We start from the raw sequence: 23,488 nt of genomic DNA, 5'->3' as shown, positions 1-23,488 counted from the left end.
GAATCTAAACAATCAATATTATGAATAAATGACAAGTAGCTAATAAGAAAACTTAGAAAGGAGAAAAGAATATCACAAAATGATTTGATTATAAAGGTTATTAAAATGGAAGATAAGGATATTCTAGATGTCTGATGTTTTTTTTTATTATTATTAATGTGAATACCATTCATGAAAAGTCACAAACATCTAAGCCACAATGGGTTTCAAACCCAAGGCTCGTTAGAGAGCAGACGTGCTACCCACTTGTCCATCCAGGCTATGGAAAAACATTGAAAAACTATAAATGAAAGATACCAAGAAATTATATTCTTGGTTTAATCCTCTGTCCAAGTGTAAGCAAACAACTTTTTGCTTACACTTAGACAAAGGATTAAATGAAGAATATAATTTCTTGGCATCTTTCATTTATAGTTTAACCAAGTGAAAAAAAATTTCAACTTTGAAAAAACTATCAAATGAAGTAATAAGGAATAGAACAGTTGCAGAAAATATCCAGAACAGATGAAATCTGGAGTTACATACTCATACTTGAATCAGAGAAAAAAAACTGTGTAAAGGCTCCTGGAGGAGTTTGATATTCAGCCTGCAATATTGAAATAAATATTGTGGTATAAATTCTTACAGCAGATGCACTGCTTTGCTCATAAGCTTGAATCCTAGATGATTGTAATAGAGTTCTCATTGTATAATAAATTTAGTTTAATCCTTTATCCAAGTATTAGCAAACAAAGTTTGCGCCTGACGATACTTCAGGACTGAGGCAACTCGTAGCAAAGGTGGACTAAGATCTTATCACTCCTATCTCAGTATCTCCCATAATGCAAAGCACTTCTCCTTGAGGATATGTATAATGCTATGCATTAAGGGAAGGGCCACTACTCAGACTGGTTTCGACCTTTATTGAGGTCTTGTCAGTGGGAGCCGGGCCCAAGGTTAAGATGACCTCTCCATTGCTTCTGCCTTAGCATCACCACTTCTGGGTCCCACCCTCTATAAAATGAAAAATTCCATCCACTGATACCATATATGAACCTTTCAGAAATTTGTAAGTCTCAATCAATACCCCATAGTCTCTTCAGTCTACAAATTCTCAATCTGCCTTCATAATCAATATTCAACAATCCTGATATCATTTTTAACACACTCCTTTACACTCTCTCCACTGTATCAGAATCACCATGGAAATCATACCTACGTGCAATAGTCCAAATGAGGTCTTATTAAGGTCTTGTAAAGAGGCAAAATGACTTTACATGTCAAGGTTTGTTTCAGTATTGCCTCTGGGTTGTATTTGCAATCTTTGCTATATGGTCCTTGAACTTCAACTCCCTGTATACTAAAACTTTAAGATCTCTAGCCTGATCATTTTATAGCATAATCCCACCACTATAATGTGACAGTGGATATCTAATCACACCAAAGTGCCTTACATTTATTAACATTGAACTGATAACCATTTCCACATGTCCACAATTCCAGCCTATTCAAATCATTCTGCAAGTACTGCATACCAGCAGCACTACTAATTACCCTGCCAATCTTTGCATCAAATAGCTGTATGTCATGTGTCAAATCCTTCCCAATGTCTTAATGTAGAGATTGAAAAGCAATGTACCAAGTAGTGATCCTTGTGGCACACTGCTAGTTACCTTAAATCTCACAGACTTGCATACCTCACACCCAGTTTTTTCATATCTGTCAGTCAACCATCCTCTTATCCATGCTAATAATTTATAATCCAATCCCATATTCTCCAATGCATGCAACAGTCTTTCATGCTGTGTTCTGTCAAGTCTTAAAAAAATCCAAAAATCCAAAACAATGGCATAATAAAGACACATGACATCAGAATATATAAATACATATTTGTGCAGACAATAAAAATGAAACAAGTAATGCACATATACAAATATCAGGTAAAAAAAAAAGTCTAAAATTTTAAGTCTAGTTCAGATAGCAATCAAGAGCTGAAGGATCTGCCTCAAAAAAAGTCTCCCAGGTCACTTAGGGTAGGCTCTTATGCTGCAGTTCTCCACAATGTGCCAGATGGTTTGATTTATGGCCCCACAGTCACATTGGTGTGTAGGTGATCTTCCTCACTTGTATAAGCTGTCTGCACAGATACCATGTCCTGCACGTATCCTATTTAGGCTTTTCCATAGGTGACATGGACGCTCAATACCTTTTGGATTTTGGTCGGGAAGGATATACTTGTTTAAGTCTGGTGGCAATTTTTCTTTCCAAGTTTCTAGCCATTTTGAATTAACATTGAAATTGCTATTGACTAGTTCTTCAGCCAGTATTAGTGGAGACTGTCAGGATTTAAGGCGATTCATGTTTATATATGGGAGGTCTCCATGTATCGGCAACAGGGGATTGCTGTTTATTTTTTTGTATTCTTTTACTAGAGCATTTTGTCTGCGCAAGTTCGGTGATGCAATATTGCTCAAAGTTGGAAGCCAGTAGAGGCTGTGGATTTGACACAACCTGTTATTGTCCTCATCGCTGCATTTATTTGTGTGTCGATTTTCTTTTCTTCAATGGTAACATTATTATAGAATGTGAGCAAGTTGCTCAAACATGACCTTCCCTTAGTAAACTCATGTTGTTCATTACAAAATACACTTTCCTCTGTCACCCCATTTTTCTGTATGTGATCCATAACCAACTTTTCCAAAATCTTCACCACCACCACTCCAGAAATACTGATAGGTTGATAATTGGATATGTTTATCTTTGCACCACCCTTGTGCAATGGTATTACCATACATTCTTTCCATGCCAGTGGAATGTTCCCTGTTCTTGAGACTCAAAAAAAACCTGATCAAAAGAATAGCAAGCTGAACACTTTTAGCATCTGTGCTGATATCCCATCAGTCCTTTTGTTGAATTCTCCTTCAGTTTGTGCAACTGCTCTAGTACTTCCTCCTCACGCATCTGAGTTTCTTCATACACTGAAGAGGTAGCAGTGAGTTCAGTGTTTCATACACCAGGTTGATAGCTTTTAGCAAAATGGCCACTCATTAGTTGAACAATCTCTTCTGCATTGGTCACCCACATACCATTTGCATTGAGTAGAGTTATTCTTTCATATTCCTTCTTTCGTTTACTTGCACATTAATAATAAATTCTTTTGGATTGTGTTTAGCTTTCAAAGCCACTTTTCTTTTCATGCTCATTTAGCTTTCTGTACAATAGTTGACTTCTAGCCTGCTCCTTATAATTTTCATTTTATTTTTCAAACTCTAAGAATACATTCTGATAATTCCTCATTTAAGTATTTTTTAAACACTTCCCATGCACTGCCAATATCCTTCCCATCCAGCTGTATGCTGAATTCTACATACCGCTATGCAGAATCCACCATACTCCTCACGTGGTCATAATTTCTGCTTTTTAGTTCAGCAATGTAACCTTTTCTGAATGGAACATTCATAAACTTAGCCACTTCCCAAGGGAGCACTACGTGATCACTCTCACCAACCAGAGGCAGAATAGTTATCTTTAATCAAAATCCCTTATGTCACATGCTGCTGCTTGAGCAAGTTGTCTCACAACTTTACCATTCTATAATGCATAGCAATTTACATCTTTGAAAGGAAGTGTGCTTTGCATTATGAAGATACCAAATCAGTTGATGAGGTCTGCAGCTCCTATGTAGAAGTAATCTATTTGTGAAGATACTTCACATGCAAACTTTTTTTTTTGCTCTTACAATTAGATAAAGGATTAAACAAGAATATAATTTCTTGTCAAGTGTAATGTGCATGTGCTCCTCACACTATGGTATCCATTGACTTCTTTCCAAGCACTCTGGATTGGTTAAGGATTAAATAGAAACAAGAAAATTATAAAAATGTTTGTGTTTGCAGATTGTAGTCTTTGAGAAAGACAGTAGAGAAGTATAGTAGATTTTCCATCCCAACATCTGTCACCATATTTTTTTTTGTAGCACATGCTTTCAGCCACCAAGGCTGGCAGCAGCACAGTTGTCCATTATAGTAGCTAAAGGTTTAATGAAGTAGAAACCTTGTTTAAGAGTTCTCTCTAAAAAAAAAAAAAATAAATAAATAATAATAATTCAGACCTTTAGTGTGCAAGTGGTGGTGCCTCACATATATTACAGAATTTCTCAAATTTTAATGATTCAGAAATCCATTTCCTATAGATGGAGAGGGAATTTCAAACAGTACCTAAATTATCATCAGAATTGTTTTCTGGTGTACATATTCTGGGAATGCATCAGATATTATTATAGTTTGAAACCAATATTTCATGACTAGTTTGTGATCAGTAATTTTTTTTTTCAAGATTGGTTTATTTGTCAGGTCACAGATTTTATCAGCTCTTACTTTTGATCACAAGCAGTCATGACTTCATTAGTCAATATTTATGATCTAAGCACTCAACATCGGTCAACCTATATCTTGATCTTTCCCTAGTCTTTTTCCTGCCTCAGTTTGTTTGAAATGCTTGCTTTGTTAATCTTTCTCAAGTTATCATACCATATTAGATAACTTCTGTAAGCACATTGAATATTAATCAAGTTTTTAATATCTAACCATATTAAAAATAATATGGTTCTACCATTGATGCACTCTGTTCATTCTCCTACTTTTCCTTAGAACTTTCATATTTGTTGTCTCCAGTTTTTAATCTACTTTATTTCTGACCCAATCAGGTTTATATATTAAAAACAGTTGAAATCTCTGTTATATACCACTAGCTTGGTGTTTTTTTTTGTTTTTTTTTAAGCTAATTTCTCTCACTTCATAGAAATTTGTCTTCTCACCATAGTAGGCTGACTTATTCTGTTATGTTTCCATATTTAATGTGCCATCTTTATTAAAGGTTATGTCAAAATTAGTCTAAATTGATACATGTTATAAAAACAAACTAGAATATACAGTTGATGTTTTCATAACATATTTATTATATCAGTTAAGAAGCTATCTGCATAGCTTAAATATCTGCTTTATCACATTCTTAATGAGGCCCACATAGATTATGAATGATGTACAACACTCTGCCTTATGCTTCATATAACATCATACCTGCTTTATGTGTATTATTGGTATTTTTTTTAGCTAATTTCCCTCATTCCGTATACAAGTTTATTCATCTTACCATACTAGCTATGGTAAGTAGCTAAGTATTTACTATAAGTTAGCCACAATATCATGTAAATTTTTATAAATATTTATCATTTTTAATTAGTTTATAAAAATTATTTCATATCAAAATTCAGAAAAGCACAGACTTCTAACTTTTCTGATTTCCATTCCTAGTTTGTAGAAAGAGCAATAAATAGTCAGATCCATCGTTCAGATGTCCGTTACAGAGCACTTTTATTTCGTGACAAGTATGTTAAAAGACTGCATCACTTAAGAGATCATCCTTTGTGAGTATTTCTCTTTATTTGCAAGTAAAGAGGAGCCTTTAAAATATGTCTGTTATGATAATTTTACAAATTTTTGAACGTTGTTCTTTTGCTTTTCCTAATAATTTGATTATTTCACTATAGTTTTTATATATATATATATATATATATATATATATATATATCAACATTTTTGATCTGTGTTGTTTTTAGACATTAAATATACTTTGCTTGATGTAAGTTCTAAAGGACCTGAAATTGTTTAGCAAGATGAATATTTTAATTAGTTTTGAACAAAGATATCCAGTTTTCTCAATTTGCTTGGCATAATTCTAAAACAAACCTACCTCTGTTTTTCTCAAGTGCTTCATTTCTTGAATTTTATAAAGTATATTAAAAACATTTAAAAGTATTTTTTTTTGAATAAGATGATTCATATGTATATCTTGAAATACATCTTTTAACAACAGTTAGACATGTTGCAATGTGGCAGCAAAAAAAAAAGTTTTTGTTATAATTTATTAGCGATTTTGCTTTAAATTTATAGAGAGTCTAATCTAGATGGAATGTATACTGTAGATAGTTTGTGCTTGTTGAATTTGTACTTTAACATAATGTTTTAACATATTTTGTCAGCATTATTTAGCAGTGTTTGAATAATGTAAGCTGCCACAATTTAGTTTGCCAATATATTATTGCTCAGCTCACCACCGTTTAAGGATGATTAACTACATTTTAGGAGTAAGAGTTATGGGAGTAATAGAAGGGGATTTTGTAGTATGCGACGCTTGCGGCAGGTTTGCATCCTGGCAGGTAGAAATATCAAAGGTGAGAAACTAGGCAGTGCATGTCTACTTAAAATGTAGAAAATGGAAAGAACTTTGTGATATCGAAATTAGCATAACAGACTTTGGCAGTGTTATGTCAGAAATGGGTGAATTCTGACAGAGAGAGAGAGAGATGAGTAGCATGATTGAGGGTGAGGAAGACAAGCAGCATGTGAATAAGGCTATAAAATTAGAGAGTGTAGCAGGTCTGGAAGATGGTGTTGATTGGGAGAGTGAATGTTGAGCAAGAGTTTGGTTGCTTGGGTGGGGGGGGGGATGCACTGAAAGAAGTGGAACATATGAAGAATGAGTTAACAAGCATGAAAGAAGGGATTAGGAGACTGGAAAGATGGTAGCAGGACATCCTCTTGTGGGAATAGTCACTTGGGTGAAGGGGGAACACATGATGCAATGCAGAATCCAGTTGGGTCTGGAGGAAATAATGACTGACAATGGATCAATGTTTCTGTATACTATTGCCAGGAGTATCCGGAATAAAGGAGATAAATTGGTGGTGCTGATAGCCTCAGCCTGTCTGATGATTATTGGGATCAGTGAGACATGGTTGATGGAAGATGATATATTGACAGGAATAGAAGTAGGGGTATAGCATTTTTTGGCAGGATAGGAAGGACAAATGAAGTGGTAGAGTATTGCTTGTGATAAGTGAGTTGTGTCCTCCTCTCAGATTTGAGGATTTGGAGGTTAATGGCAGTAATGGTTTTGAGAGCATATGGTATGAGGCGAAATTGAACAAGATATTTAGTGGGGCATTGCTATAAGCCAAGGAGTATAGAGGATGTGGAGCAGAAGTTAAGGCAGTTGAACTTGGTGAGTATGAAATGAATGATTGTTATGGAAGATTTTTAATATAGCAGTATAAATTGGGAAGAGGAAACTGCATGTAACTTGGTCATAGTATCAGAGTGTCTGGCTGTAGATGACATGAATGATGGTTGGATAAACTAAACAAAATATGGAACAATAACAAACTCTCAAAACATCTTAAAATCAAACTATTCAAAGCCATGATCATCCCTACAGCAACATATGGAAGTGAGTCATGGTGACTCGCTAAGAAGGAACTACTTAAAATAAGTGCATTTGAGGGGGGGGGTGCCTAAGAAAAATAAACAAAACACACTGACTGAACCACATAAAACCACAGAACAAGTAAAGCAGGATCTCAACTACCAGGATAACCTCACAGACATTATTCTTCAGCAACAGCTGATTTTCATACCAGATTAATTACAGCAGTTATTTAGTTTAATTAAGGAATCTTGCAGACACTTGTACTGGATTTATTGAAGAGTATAAAGTCATAAAGTAAAGAGCTCAGATTAACTTCTCCAATTCTCAGTTCCCTCCTCTCAATACCTTGGCAGAAGAGTTAGTCTTTAGTCCAATGTGCTGCAACTTAAATGTCAACTTGTCATGTTCTTTTTTCCTGTCTTCCAGCTCATTGCTCATTATTCGTATCTTCTCTCATACCTTTTAAATCATTTTAACTAGCACAAAACACACTTTTGTAGCTTAATTTTGTCCACCAGTGCGAAAGTGATGTATTATAAAAACCAAAGATTGTTAATGTTGATTGTTATTCTTGATACAATTCATTTGAAAAATTACTAAATGCAACCAAGAGCATATTTCATTACTGGGGGGGACAGAAACTTGCATGTGCAGAACAACACAACTAGTATAGATAACATGCAATTTAAAATGTAGAAATGTTTAGCTAATAAACTTGGCACCAATCCATTTTGGATGACTAAATTGATTAGAAGACAGATTCTAGGTGATTGAAACAGGATTCATTGCATCTTAAGAAAATTAAAATGAATGCAATAATTTTAGAGGATTTTTCCTTATTCATTGTTCTAAGAAAGAATTATATAAGAATACCTGAGAATGAATTAAGAGTTATTAGTTATCTCTCATGTCAATCATTACTAAGAAAGTCTTCTTTCTCTTAATGGAGGAGTGAGTCTACTTCATAACAGTATACAGAGAAATTCAGTAATGTTTTGTCATTCTATAAGAGCTATTTTCCATTTGGTCAAGTTGTGACCTAATGAAAACATCCATGAAATATTTGATCATTTGTTTTAAAGTATACACTTCTCTGATAATGGAAAAAATGCTTCCTTGTAAATTCTCTATAATATTCATAAAAATGCATCATTCAGTAATTGAAATTATGAAGTACCCAAAGCTTCAATGAAGGTATCTTCCAATATAGTAGCAATAATTTCCACACGAAGCATAAAATCATGCTTTTCATTGAAAATGGGGCCCACCTTAAAGCTTACGTTTTCTTTAAATTTTTTTTGTAATTTGCATAAAATTGCATTTAACAGTAATTTAAATTGTGATCTCTCTAAAGCACTTATGAAGGTATTTGATCACATTTTAAAGCTTACTTTCCTTGATTAAGGATGGAGTGGGGAGGGAGGGAGAATTCTCTGAAATACCTCTCATAATTATTTGCATAAATCACTGCACGAAACTCATTTTTCTCATTTTATGAAAAATGTGAACACGGTCATTTTAAATGTTTGCCAAACTAGAATTACATGTTACACTTTGCTAAAATTTTGCCAGGGGGTCATGAAAAAGATGATACATGCCAATACTGGTATGAATGAATGAATTGAGTCACCGTCTATTGGAAATTTACCAAACTTTTCAAACAACCCTCTTGCATCAATTTGTGTTAGTTAATATCTAGTACTGCATGTTCATTATGAACTCATGGGCTGTTCATATAAACATGGCAAAGTGTATCTATTCCACTACTTTCTGTGCTGTAAAGGGAAAAATATATGCAAATAAGGTTGCTCTGCAATACTCCATTAGAGTTGACGAGTGTGTGTGTGTGTGTGTGTATATATATATATATATTTTTTTTTTTTTTTTTCCCACAGTGAAAATCCAATCAGTGAATGAACTGCATGACCATTGTCAAGTCTTTCATTTCAAAGAAGTCTGTTGCTCTATTTCTGTATATTTCAGTTTTTGCTGCAATGATTTATTCGTTTAATCCATGCATTAATGCAGATTTCAAAGTTGGATTGTTAGCAACAATTGGCCAGGAGCTAAATGATTCAGGCTTCAAAAGATCTTCTTTAACCAATGCCTTAAACACAGATTTCCTTGCCATTATCAAGTGAGATGAGGATAACTTGGTGAGTTTTAATGCCTCCAAACTGCAATCCTGTCTCATCTCCCCCCCCCCCCCCCAAAAAAAAACAAAAAAACTTCACTCTCTCTTACTTTTGACAATATTCTGCTTGCCACCCAAGATCAGTTTTTTTCTTCTTTGGTTGGCATGCATTCACATCTAGCCTATTTTGACACAAACATATCACATCCATAGCATCTTCAGTTTCCAAAAAAAAGGTTGGTGTTATTTTTTGTTCTCAACAGTATTTCTCTTCAGCTCAACTCCTGACACTTCTATAAATCTCAAATCCTCCTGACCTTGAAATGTTCTCTCGTTTGGGGAAGCATATCTAAAATCTCCCTCAGAAGGCTTGATCATATTCAGAAGAGAGCTTGTATGCTTAACACGTTCGCTGCCACGCTCCTTGGGCATAGTTTGTTACCACAAGCCAAGCAATTTCACTTCTTCAAGGTCAGTACGAGTAATCTCATTGCCGGTGGTAATCGACATATGAGTATATTCGTAGTTAGCTTGTGAGGCTCATATACCACTACGCGTATACACACTTTTTCTGCTACGCTCCACAACCCAAGCACTTTCACTTCTTCAAGGTCAGTACGAGTAATTCTCGTTGCCAGCGGTAAGCGTCATACGAGTATATTCGTAGTTGGCAGCGAATGTGTTAATAGATGACCTCCCCCCATCTTCAAAAACTCCTTCCAGTTGTTTTCCCATAGATTTCATTTCTGTATTATGTCTTTTCTATAAGTATTTCAACAAAAATTCTACTCCACTGAACTGACCACCACCATTCCTCCACTTTTCTCCATGAACACAAGCAGTCTAGCCAACACCTGTACAGTTCAGTTCCAAACTTACTGAACCAATTTCTCCTTCATTCTTCCTGTTTTTTGGAACAATCTTCCCCATACCCCCCCCCCTCAATTCTTTGAGAAACATAACCAAATTCTTTTCTTCTCTAACCACTTGCACACACATGGAACTGCCATGTCATAGATCCTAGGATCTCGCACGCATGAGGCTAATATTAAATTAAAAACTTTGAATGGTCATAAACAAAAAAATGTAATATAAAAAGCATTTGAAATCATTTTTAGCATTACAGTTTTTTTTCCTTCTGCTAGTTTAGCTATGTTTAAATTTCAATGAAGCTGGAATTCAAGGCACACGTGTGTGTGCGTGTGCACACACACACTGCTTGGAAATGAGCCGATGGACACCTCCTTGGTGTTCATCGGCTTATATAATAAGTGAAATGTTTGTGGCCCATATAAATTGGAGGAAGATGATGCCCCCAAGTCATTGCAACTATGTCCAGGTGAAATGGCTCAGAGAAGGGAACTGATGGAGTTTGAAAGAAGCATTGTGATGGGATGCCAATTGTTGACAAATTATGCCATCCGAGGTCAACAATCAGTGATACCATACTGAGCTGGAACTGCAGGGAGTCAACTGCTACCTGCAGTGGACGACCCACCACAATTGCCAAACATGACCATAGGGTGCTACGAAGGATAATATATAAAAAGCGCCATTTGTCAGCAGACATGTTGAAGGCAGAGTTCCGGGCCTTGACTGGAACACAAATCTGCACAAAAACATTCAGAACTGAGGCTCGCAACATTGATTTCCATGGTAGGACCACAATATGCAAGCCCTACATTATTCGAACCGACATACAGGCGTCATCTTTAGGGATGCAAAGAGCATGTACAGTGGGTTGTAGAAGCTTGAAAAGCTGTGTTAAGGAGCGACGAATCACTTCACACCATCCATCTGCTCAGCAGAGGGTGTAACAGGTGCCTAGTGAACCTCTGTCTTACCATAGTGTGTAACCCCAACTATGAAATTCGGAGGTAGTGGTGGTGATGTAATGGTATAGTCCTGTTTTTTTATAGTTTGGCCTCAGATCTCTGTTTGTAGTACCACGAACACTGAACTCCAAGAGGTATCTGAACATTCTGGACAATGCAATGCTTTCTACTTTGTGGCATTTTTATGAAACTGTCTCTTTCAGCAAGACAATGCACCATATCATAAAGCTGCTGCTGTAACTACATGGTTTGTGGACATGATCATCACTACACTTGATGGGCCTCCACAGAGACCTGATCTCAATCCTATTTGAACATTTGTGTGATGAACTGGAACGTTACATGAGGTCGAGGGACATCCACCCCACAACAGTCCAGAACCTCATTACATGCCTACAGGAAGGATGGTCTAAAATTCCCATTGATTCCTATCGTACACTTGTGAAAAGTATGCTGCATAGAATTGCTGTAGGCATTGCAGTGAAAGGAGGTCCTACATCTTATTAAGGTGGGCACCATGACTGTTTCTCACACTATGATGTCTGTTGACTTCTTTCCAAGCATTGTATATATCCCACCCACAAAACTATTGTAAACCTATACCACATTAGTATACTATGGTAAAGAAATCCTGCTATGAATAGCAAACATGATACTCTTTGATTTTTTTTTTTTCCAGTAAACTGGATAGTAGTTTACTGGAAAAAAACTGGTGGCCTATCACTATACAATAAAAATTATCTACTGTCTAAAAACGTTGATTGTCATACCACAGTAGGATTTTAACTCATAGCCTGTTATTCGGAGAGTGGAGATACCATCTGCTCAAACCAGCCATGCCAGCCAAAATGGGCAATGTTATTATGGAGAACTGTGTTAAACCTGATGACAAATAGTGAATATAAAAATTATAAAAACCTGTTTCCTTTGTTTTGCTGTATTATTTGGAAATACCTAGTTAAAATCCTGTCTAGGTTGGAAAGAACTTTTCTAAAGGCTTTTCGGTTGAAGGTGAGTTAGCCAGTCTCATACGGAAGTGGAGGTTCCCCTCTTGGAATCTTGGATTATTCATTAAAATTTCCCTTTCATTGTTTTTTAAAAAGAAGAAACGTGATTCTCTTTGAATAGTGCATCTGTTTGTTTGGAATTATGACTAAAGCTATGAGACTAGTGTATTATGTCTCTTAATTTATGTGCCTCTTTTAATGGTGAAAAACTGGTTTCCAGCAGGAGGATGAACCTTGCCATCTCCATATTAGACTAGCTATCTCACCTTCAGTTGAAAATTCCTTATAAGGGTTTTTAACATGCTAGATGGGATTGGAACTAAGGTCTGTCAATCCAAAGAGCATCATTGTTATCAACTGAACTATAGAGGCTCATTTGAATATCGGAAGTAACCATTCAACCTCTGGTGTCTTTGTGTGTGTTTATTTATGAAATATGTTATTAAGAAAATATTTTAAAAATATTAAAATACTGTCAGATATGATTGAATTTTTTTATATTTACTGAATCTTTTGAATTTTCAAATAAGTGTGCTTTATAATCTGTGTAGTATTTTAAATACATTTTATTTATTTCAGTTCATGATTATTTTTCAGTGCCTATGGTTCACTCACAGTAAGAAGTTTACTAGATATGAGAGAACATTGCTTGAATGAGGTTGACTTTCCTGATCCTTATCTACAGGTAATTATCTACTTTTGCTATCAAGAAAGAAAGTACTTTTGTGTATGATGGAAGGATTACTGTTTATATGCATGTGCGCACACATATTAAAATTTGTTTGAGACTGTATCAGTAAGCTATTGCTAAGCACAGATATGCAATTTTTATCAAGTCATGCACAAATAGCAGAATAACAAGTGTAGCTCTCAATTCTTTATGTAATAATGTATTTTTTAAATTAAAATACAGTATTTCATTTTGTCTCTTTCCTTATGTATTATATTCATTAGCTTGTTGTGACCAAGAAATCATTGTAGTTTAAGGAGAGACTTGTGCCATGAGCTGTTTTTTCAAATTAACATGGGAAAACATAAGGATAAGTAATACTATTTACAGTATTTAAGTCATATATTTCAGACTGAATATTATAGGCCATCATCAGTGGCAACAATAGTTAATTACAAAGTAGAACGCGAACAACAGATTGTTCACGTTTTACTTTGTAATCCTATCTTCATCTTTCGTTTACATGTATATTCTCCAACTGTTTTGCAAGTGTGCGTATTCAGATCAACAAAATACAATTATAATGATTTCCTAGGAAAAATTATCCTTATTCATAATGACAACTATTGTGTATAAAATACTTGATTTTGGCTTAACCACTTGAGATTATTGGGATTTTATTTAAATCAATAGGAATATAATCACTAAATATTGTTATTACATGATGCCTCCAAGGACTCACTGCAGGGGAGCATTCCACATTGCATAACCTACCATCCACACTACTTAATCCTCTATCTACAGAACTGCATCTGCCCACCATCTACACACTGCCATCTACTGCCCACTAATAGTATTTTTGCCTGTATGCAGGATGAAAAATCCCTAGTTTCTGGGAGGAAAAACTGCTAGTTCCATATGAGATCAGCTAACTCAGCTTTAGTTGAAAAAAAAAAAAAAAAAGCATCCATTTAAAGAGGCTTCTTTTCACGACAAGAATCAAAAATTAAAATTTGCAAGCACATATAAGAAAACATGAAGAACCAAATTATAAAAAATGAAGGGAAGAAAATGTAAACCGTAAAGAAATCAAAAGCTTTAGCTATTCCTTAGAGTAATATTATAAATGCAGGTTTCAAGAGGAACTTTCCTTTTTTAGATCTTCTGTTTTGAAGTCTCATGGATGAAAAACAGTGGCTTCATAGCCATTAACCACCTTACCGGCCATTATGGATCAAATATGCATCCTTATACGCTTCGTATCCATCATATATTTCAATATAATATCAACAGTATTACAATTTTAATATGCACTTCGCATCCATGGTAACTTGGACGTATATATACGTCCTGGCCGGTAGCGTGGTTAAATGCATACATTCGTCTTGTGACAATGGAAAAGATGTAATCTTAAACTGGAATTATATAGGTCATACATGTATGTATACAAGGATGGTCCAAAAAGTTTTGCAATTTGTCAAATTAAAGAGCTTGTTCTTGCAGAAAAAAATCCTAATTTATTTTTTAAAAAATGACTAGTTAAACTCAACTGTTTCTTAAACCAATAATTCAAACGTGGATGTGCTGAACCAAAGAGTTCAACAGTTCACAACATCTAAGGTGTGATGCCAGAATGCTATGCAAAAGTGTACCTACATTTATCTCTTTCAAAAACTTCAAGGTGGAACAACATTGCTCTCAAAGACCACTCTCATCATTCCAGACAGCCATTCTTGATCAGTCCTGAGGTGCTATACCAAACTGTCATATCTGATCTAACCACATTTATAGACTGTTGGCTTGAATGTTTCAAAAAAAATCACATGAATCTTCTTCACCAGCTTGACAAGTTCAATAGAAGCTGCTGATGTTCAGTTGACACTTAAAAAAACTTGCCAGTGTTGATGTCTGTAGAGAATTGTCCCTAATTCTTGGAATGATCATTTGTAACATGTAACAATGCATATAGAAAAAAACTTAAGGGATCAACCCAGATAAAATACTTCTAATCCCAATAAGATATTGGTTCAAGAACAAAGTCATGTGTTGCATTTGGTGGAAAATGAATCTCGTGGAAAGGCTTAGACGTTGGTTATGCATTTTCACTATATAATTTAAGGAAATTACAATGTACTAGGATGAGACTTCCTCAAATTTGGGGAACCTACATCAGAAGACCTTCAGCCCAATCACCCAAGAATACCAACATTGCCTTCTAGAGGGCACCATCAGGACTTTAGGAGAAATAATAGCTTCAGACTTCTTCCTCATTTACTGTTGTGTTGTGCCTGCGTGCACGTGTCTTGTTCTTAAGTTCTTGAAATGGCAACGTGACGTTGCCGAAATATTGAAATATATTAAAATTTATTTTAATGTATATCCTAGTACGTTGTAATTTCCTTAAATTATATAGTGAAAAAGAAGTATAGTTCACTTTGAGCAAGTTTCACTTTATAGTTCTACACAAAAATGAGAGATTAAAAGCAAGTGCATCTCTAGCAAGATGATATAAGAACTACACGCAGCTATTCAGATGCCAAATAGTCGAGGAGTACACAGTCTAGTGGGCATTTCATAATACAGTTAGAATGATATGTGCCCTTTGTTGCTGAGGCTGTACGGTTTAGTATATGTTCTGTTGAAAAATTTGTTGCTCATTTTCTGGTCAAATTGTCTATTTGCAGGATGATAAACACTACCCTTCAGTATTGAAACTGACTAACTTGTCAGTTTCAATACTGAAGGTATTGAAACTGACAAGGTGAAAAGCTTTTATGAAGATTTCTCAGATCCCAGATGGGATTTGAACCTCAGTTTATTAGTATGTTATGCTAATTATTATTACTATCCAACTATTATTTGTTCTAATAACAAATAACATTTAGATAGTAACTGGTATTGGCTGCAATTGATTATTGTCTGCATTAATCATCAGTTTTCTAGGCAGCCAAAACTGAGTTTTGATAGTTTTTGTCTTAGAGGACTATATCTGGTATCCTTAGAGGGTTTGAATGCTTATAGGTCAATGCCAGAGTACAATGATGGATTATTATTTGCTTTACAGTATTTTCCACATAATAATAACTAATCTAATAATTTTTCAGATTTTGTCATCAGATTCTTCAGTATTGCATAAATTGCATGACATAAATTACATACATAAAACTTCACAACACCTACATAGTAACTAAAAAGTCCATTAGAAAACAATACTGATTTTACAGGAGTGCTTAAAGCTCAACGCTGTATAACTGAGAGGAGGCCTCCACATAACCTTTAAAGGAATGCAGAGAACCGATCAGGGCTTCTGACCCAATGTCCAATCTTCACCTTCTCGTGGTGCACCCTGTTAGGTATTTACCTGGATACTGAATAAACGAGGATGGGCTGACAATTTGCGATTTAGCCGACCAAATTGTATTCTTATTGGCTTAAACCAAAATAAAAAATGATGGTACAACATGACAGAATTTCATACTGATGACATTGTCTTCGCCAGGGCAAACAGCAAAAAGTAAGCTACTGGAACAAATCTTGAAACACACTTAACTCATCACCAGAGTACAAGTGCATCACAAGATCAGTACCATCAACATAAGAAGCCTGAATGACAAAGAAATGGAGCTAACTGAGGAATTGGATAAGTACCAGATCAACATAATAGAGAAACAAAAAAGACAAAAACTGGTGAGATCTTACTGAACAATAAATACAAAATGTTACATTCAAGCAATGACAATCAGGGAAAAGAATGTGTAGCTATAGTATGGAACACAAAATATGAGGCTAAACTTCTTGAATGGCAAGCAATATCAAGTAGAGTGATGTGGGCAAATATCATAATGGGGAACTGGACAGTGAGACTTATTTGTGCCTATGGTTTCACAGAAGGCTCTACTCTTTAGTAGAGCCTTCTGTGAAAATTCCTCCACTTCTACTTTTAGAAGTGGAGGAATTTTATGAGGCTTTAGAGAAAGCAACTAACACAATGAAAAAGGAAAAGTAGGTACTTGTTGGGGATCTAAATAGCAGAGTAGAAAATTATTGTCAGACATACAAAAAAAAAATAAAAAATATTTTGAGAAAATTTGGGAAAAAAGAACAAACCTAATAACAATGGCAAATACCTGTTGGATTTCTGCTCAGGACATGGACTGGTTATTACTAACACCATGTTCCAACATAAAAATGTGCACAAATTCATATGGAGAGAAGAGGCAAGGAATAAGAAAAGTCTCATTGACTGTGTTATTGTTGATAGTGATGTTTTCTCCCTGGTGCAGGACACCAGAGTGTAGAGAGGATTTGAAATTGGAAGTGATCATCATTTAGTCTTGAGCAGGATAAAATTGAATTTCATATTAAAAAGAAGAACATGTAATAAAGTTTTAAAGCAAATAAAAGTTGAGCAGCTCTCAGATGTGAACTGTAGACTAAAATACACAAAGATTATTGAAGAAAAAAGGAAAGAGTCAGAGAACAGCAACCAAACCTTGAAGATTCAGTAGCAAGCCTTGAAGAAAACACTGATTGACTCACCCAGAGAGGCATGTGGTGAGGTTGTCTGCAAGGATAGAAAAATCAGAACTCCATGGGGGACAAAAGGAAGTTAAAGAGGCAGTGAAGGAAAAGAAGAAAGCATATCAAAAGTTCCTGGCAAATAAGTCGGCTTGTGCTCTTATAGAATACAGGGACAAACGTAAGAAAGCTGAACAAACATCATGGGAAGACTTTGGTAAGAACATAGAAAATAAATATCAAGACGGTGACAAAATATTCTGAGGTTGTTGAAGAAGCTCAGGAATGGAAGAAAAAATGCTATAAAAGGAATTAGAGATGATAAAGGTGACATGAAAACTGGAGAAAAAGATATCCTTGATGTATGGAGTAATTACTTCGAAAAATTGATGAATGAAACAAGCGGTGATGATAGCACAGTAGTTAAAAACACTCAACAGACGCAATCAGGAATACATATCCATACTGACTGGCTGACTGATTTTCTCTTTTCAGTCATTTCTGAGCGTAGGTGACTTTATAGGCCCAGAAAGTATTCCTGGGGAGATTTTTACAGGATAGTTCACCATTGCTTTTCCCAACTCCCCAATTTTATCCAGGCTGGGATGTATTTATGACTGTAGTCCATGTGCTTTCAGGGGGCCAGTTTACCTGTTTGTGGGAGGAAAAACCCCAGATAAACTGGGAAGAAAAACCCTTCTATCCACATCCAAGACCAGCTAACTTGGTCTATGTCTGAGAAAGATCCTTAAGTTAAGACAGTGTTCAAACCAGTTTTAACTTATGGATCTGAGAGCTGGGTCAGAAGTAAAACACTTGACCAAAGACTAGAAACCGCAGATATGAGAGTCCTGAGAAAGATTAGAGGGTATTAGGAAAGAATTTAACATTATTAGCATCCAGGAATGTGTTAACAGAGTAATCTCAGGTGGTATGGTCACTTAAACAGAATAGGAAAGGAAAGATTAGCAAAAACAAGTGTTCTCTGCCAGGTTGGCAGGAAAAAGACCCAGAGGAAGACCAAGATATAGATAGATTGATACAGTAAAAAAGTGCCTTAGAAGATAGAAATATAAGATCTGATAATATGGAGTCTTGACAGTTAACAGATTGATTTGGAGGAAAATCGTAGATAGGAAGTTAGTAATGATGTAAGTTTTTCATGTAGTACTATCATATCCTGTAAGGTACATATCAGGAATTTGATGATGACTGATTTTACAATCCTGGAAAAATTAAAATTCCACTTACATATCACACAAGCATTTCATGTTAACTTTGATGTATTAATTTTCATGCCCCGTTTTGTATGCATTTAATTTATTTTTAAAAGCTGAGTTAATAGGGACTACAGGAGTAGTTTAGAATTTCAATTGGAATAGCATTATATCTATGGGGGTTTGCTTGGAACATTATCGTAGTTTGTTATAGTGAGTGAAGCTGTTATAACGGTGGTGTTTGCTATAGTGAGTATAGTGTAGTATGAAATGATAAACGCTGTTTGTTTGTATGTCTTTTTTTGTATCTCTGATGCTTTTTTCTGGGATGTGAAGGCTACTTTCATTTTGTTGTTTTTTCATGATCTAATCTGTGACATGTTTGCTACATGGAAGAATAACTTTATAACTACATGCTTCCTGTCAGCTAGCTGTAGTGTTGGTCTAACATTTTTTATATGGCATGATAACCATTTCTGCTCAGAATATGCTTATATTCTATTTCTTAAATGGTGTTCTTTTGTTAATCTTAGGGATTGCATAATCCTTTTCTCTGTATCATATTATTCTTTATTTCCATGCAGAGCATGATGATGTAATTCAGTAAGACATCCGTGTTTATTTTCTTTCCATATAACCAGTATTATGTGATCCTGGCAAGATTATCAAAATGTCATCCAGGTATCTAATGCTTTTTTAGATACCTGGATGACATTTTCATAAATGTCATCCAGGTATTGTGTGTAATAGTTGTTTCCTGATGGTCAATTATTTGAAAAACAGAAAGAAATCCTAGCTAAGATCAGTCATGTCTCCACAGCTTGCAAATCCCTATATAAGAAAGGATAATAGTTTTTAGAAATGAGCTGCAGCTATCTTTTTATAATTAAGCTACTTTTTTGTAATAAACGTATATCGTCATTCTAAGGCTAAGGCATAGTTCCTCTCAATTTGAACCCTATTTCTGACTTTCCTCTTCTTTATACCCTCTTCAGATTAAACACCTAAAAAGTACATAAGCTACCTTAAAAAAAAATAAATAAATAAAAAACTTGGGGGAGGGGTGGGATCAGTTTTTTTTATTTTTTTTTTATAAGCTACTATAGCTTAACTATATTTACTGTAAACACTACTGTCAAAAAAAAAAATAAAATAATAATAAATAATAACACTTGATGTAGAATTTTTGAAATACTTGATTGGAAGATAAAAGAATCTGCTGAAGGTGATAAATTATTTGATTTTTCTGATTATGATTGAAGCATTTCATAGATTCAGTTAAAAAAAACCTCTTTACTTGAAGTAATATTTCACAAGTAAAGAGAATCAAATATTACAAATTTTTCAAATAGATCTTAATAATCTATTTGAAAAATTTGTGCTGCTTAAAGGAGAAGGAGAATTGACAGAAAATGTGAACAATAAAGTTTTATTTTTGCATGTGTTTATAGAAAAAAATTGTCTAGTATCTTTCTTATTTTGTAGTATTTCTATTATAGAATAATGTTTTTGATGTTGTTGTTGTAATAGAATAATGTTTTTAATGTTGTTCGTATTGTTTGGAAAATTTCTCCTATCTCCAGCCAACCAGAAACTCAGAATTTTCATCCTGTGAAGTAAGGAATAACATACTTCAGTTTCTACAACCAGTCGGCTGCATTTTGTTATTAAGAAATGTGTTGTATTATGTTAAGAGTGGTTTATTACATAAAAAATCTTATTATGCAGTATCTCCATGGAGTCTGGAGACCCACTAACATTTCTATCATACTGCAAAACAGGAATGCATTTCATTCAGTAAATTCGTTGTATTTGTCAAAAACATTTTTGTTGTGCAAAAATTGAAATTAGTTACTCAAAGATCCTACTTGCCTAGTCAGGATTTGACAATCTCAATTTAGGCCAAGTGGCCTGTTCTGGTCTCATGTCATCTCTTTCTTGGTCTTCCAATTCTTCTTTTTCCACTTATTTTGTATCTGTATAATATTTTTGGTAGTCTGCTGTTGTCCATTCGATTTAAATGTTTTAGCCATTTTTGTTTATACTGTCTTATGTAGTAATTAATTGGTTTTATTTTCAGGGATTGTAAGATTTCTTCATTTGTTTTGTGGTCCCACTTAGTATATCCAGCTGTTTTTCTGAGGAACTTCATTTCTGCTGTTTGAATTCGTTTTTCATCTTTCCTTTTCACGGTCAATGTTTCGCTTCCATATAGTAGAGTTGGTTTTGACAAGACATTATATAGTCTGATTCTAGTGTGTTTTTGTACTAGGGATGGCTTAAATATATTATTTATTATGCCATTTACTTTGACAAAGTTTAATATTTTAGTGTCTATGTCTTTTTCTTCTTCGCATGATAGATCACATCCCAAGTATCTGAAAGTGTTTACTTGTTCTAGTATTTTATTATCTATCTCTATTTTACTTCTTATTGGGTTTTCTCCTTTGAATGCCATTATTTTTGTTTTTTCTTTAGATATTGTCATATTATATTGCTTTGAAATATCATTTAATGATTTTAATGATCTTTGTAAGTCATCTTCTGATGTAACTAATACTATTTGATCATCTGCAAATAGCAGTATATCTATCTTCATTTGCAGGGTCATTTGTATACCAAATGGGTTATGCTGTTTCCAGATTGTTAATATTTCATTCATATATATATTGAAAAGCAGAGGTGAGAAGTTGTACTTCTCTTGATATATCTTTCCATTCTGAGATGTGTTCTAATTTAACTGCTATTTATTTCATGTATATATTTCTTGAATAGATTGTAAAAGTTGGTTTGGTATGTTTAAATCGGTTAATATTTTAAATAATTTTTGTCTACTAATTTTGTCAAAGGCTTTTTCATAATCAATAAAGGCCATGTGTGTTTCTTTTTGAAATTCTCTTCTCTTTTCTATTAATAATTTTAAAGTAAAAATTGGATCTATGCAGGATTGGCCTTTTCAGAAACCATTTTGTTCTTCTAGTAATTTCTCTTCTACAATGCTGCTTAGTTTCTCTTTTAATATTCCTGCATATATTTTATATCCTGTATTCAGCAGGCTAATTCCCCTATAATTACTGCAATTGTCTTTATTTCCTTTTTTATAGATTGGGATAACCAGTGCTTTTTTCCAAGAGTTAGGGGTTTTTCCGGACATCCAAACCATATTAAAAAATTTCAGAAGTCTTTCATTAAATTTTTCACCTGCATTTTTGTATAGTTCTATATTTATATTGTCTTCTCCTGGTGTTTTCCTATTTTTCATCTTCTTTATTATATATTTCAGTTCTAACATTGTGATATTTTCTATTAGGTCATTCTTTGTCTTATAAAATTTTATTTCATTGTTCTCATCTGTCCAGAGATTTTGGAAATAGGTCACCCATTTTTCTAAATCTATTGTTTGTATTTTTATCTTTTCTTTTATTTCTTTATTCATGTATTTTATTACTTTATAGGTTTTGGTTGTGGCTTAAATAAATCCTTTTCTATTTCTGTTACGAAATTGTTCCATCTTTCTCTATGTTTTTTCCTTACTTCTCGTTTTGCAATTGCACTGTTTCTTTTATACTCTATTTCTGCTTCTATTGTTTTGGAATTTAGCCATTTCTGGTAACTGTCCTTTTTGGTTTTTATTATATTTTCTATTTCTTTGTTCCAGTCTCGTAGTCCTCTTTTTCTAATCCATTTGTGCTTTATTCCTAAGGTTTCTGTTGCTGCTTTTGTGAGAATTTGTTTCAAATTTTCCCATTCATCTTCTATGTCACTTGATTCATGTGTGGTTTCTGTTTTTAAGTTTGTGCATTTTTGATATTGTTGTCTAACTTGAGGATCCTGTGATGAAGAAATTTTGTAGCTTGGCTGGTAAGAATTTTCAATTCTATGTGTTTTTAGCCACTTTAGTTTAAAACAAATTTTTGCTGATACCATATAATGATCAGAGTTTAATTCAAAGCCTCAATATGCTCTTACATCTAAAATTAACTCCGCTAATTTAAAATTTGTGATAACATAGTCAATTACTGATTTGTATCCTCTGGCTGACCAAGTATATTTATGTATTTCCTTGTGTTTAAACATTGAATTCATTATTCTCATATTATTATAAATGACAAAATCGTGCAATCTGCGACCATTTTGATTACGTGTATCTTCGCCAAATTTACCTATGTTTGTTTTGTATTTTTTGTTTCCTATTCTGGCATTTAAATCTCCTGCTAGCAGTAAATAGTCAGTTTTGTTATCTATGGCATTCTGTGTAATTCTGTATAAAATATATTACTGTTTTTTTTCTTCTTTTCCCTCTTCTGGTGCATATGCACCAATTATTGTTATGTGGCCTCTTAATGTCTTGAGTCTAATTTCTATTAGTCTTTCATTCAAATAGTTGTAATATACAATATTGTTCTTTAGGGATTTATGTACCATAATCATTATACCTGCTTTTGCTCTTCTTTTTTTACCCCACTGTAGATTTGTATATAGTTTTTTGTTTTTGTTTTTTCTTCATTTCCATTACTATACATATCTTTATGTTAGCTTGGTTTAGTTGTTTATCAAGTTCTTCTTCTTTGTGTGCAATCTTCATTATGTGGTCCTTTTTCCAATTTTGTTTACCATTTCCTGGGTTGTGGTCTTTTCCCTGACAGTCCGTCTGGCTTTTCTTTGCATGAAACTTGAAAGTATTTTGAATTTCCCCAGGGCAGGTTACTAACCTGTCACTGGGTAAGTCCAGTGGTAGGGCTGCTACCTAACGCCTCTGGACAGGCAGATCTAACAGCATTTACTCTGTTAGGGTGTTAAGGTTATACCGCCCATACTCGGTCGCCAGTGCCTCATTTGTACTTTTAGAACAGGATGGACCA

General features: G+C 34.3%; 1 protein-coding gene across 2 annotated transcripts in view; it reads left to right on the top strand.

Moving 5' to 3' along the window:
* Positions 1-23,488, top strand: part of LOC150093205 (4'-phosphopantetheine phosphatase) — a 195,268-nt gene that overhangs the window by 124,794 nt on the left and 46,986 nt on the right. For both annotated transcript variants that reach the window (XM_090413342.1, XM_090413343.1), the window contains 2 exons: positions 5,292-5,404; positions 12,819-12,906. In XM_090413342.1, coding sequence (XP_090269468.1) covers positions 5,292-5,404; positions 12,819-12,906 — 201 coding nt within the window. The remainder of the gene's footprint in view (positions 1-5,291; positions 5,405-12,818; positions 12,907-23,488) is intronic.

The sequence above is a fragment of the Typopeltis vanoorti genome, chromosome 24 (assembly GCF_054136105.1).
Source record: "Typopeltis vanoorti isolate ZY-2024b chromosome 24, IOZ_Tvanoo_1.0, whole genome shotgun sequence".
Classification (NCBI taxonomy): Eukaryota; Metazoa; Arthropoda; class Arachnida; order Uropygi; family Thelyphonidae; genus Typopeltis; species Typopeltis vanoorti.
The sequence above is the reverse complement of the archived record's forward strand: the minus strand, read 5'-3'. Positions and strand labels throughout refer to the sequence as shown.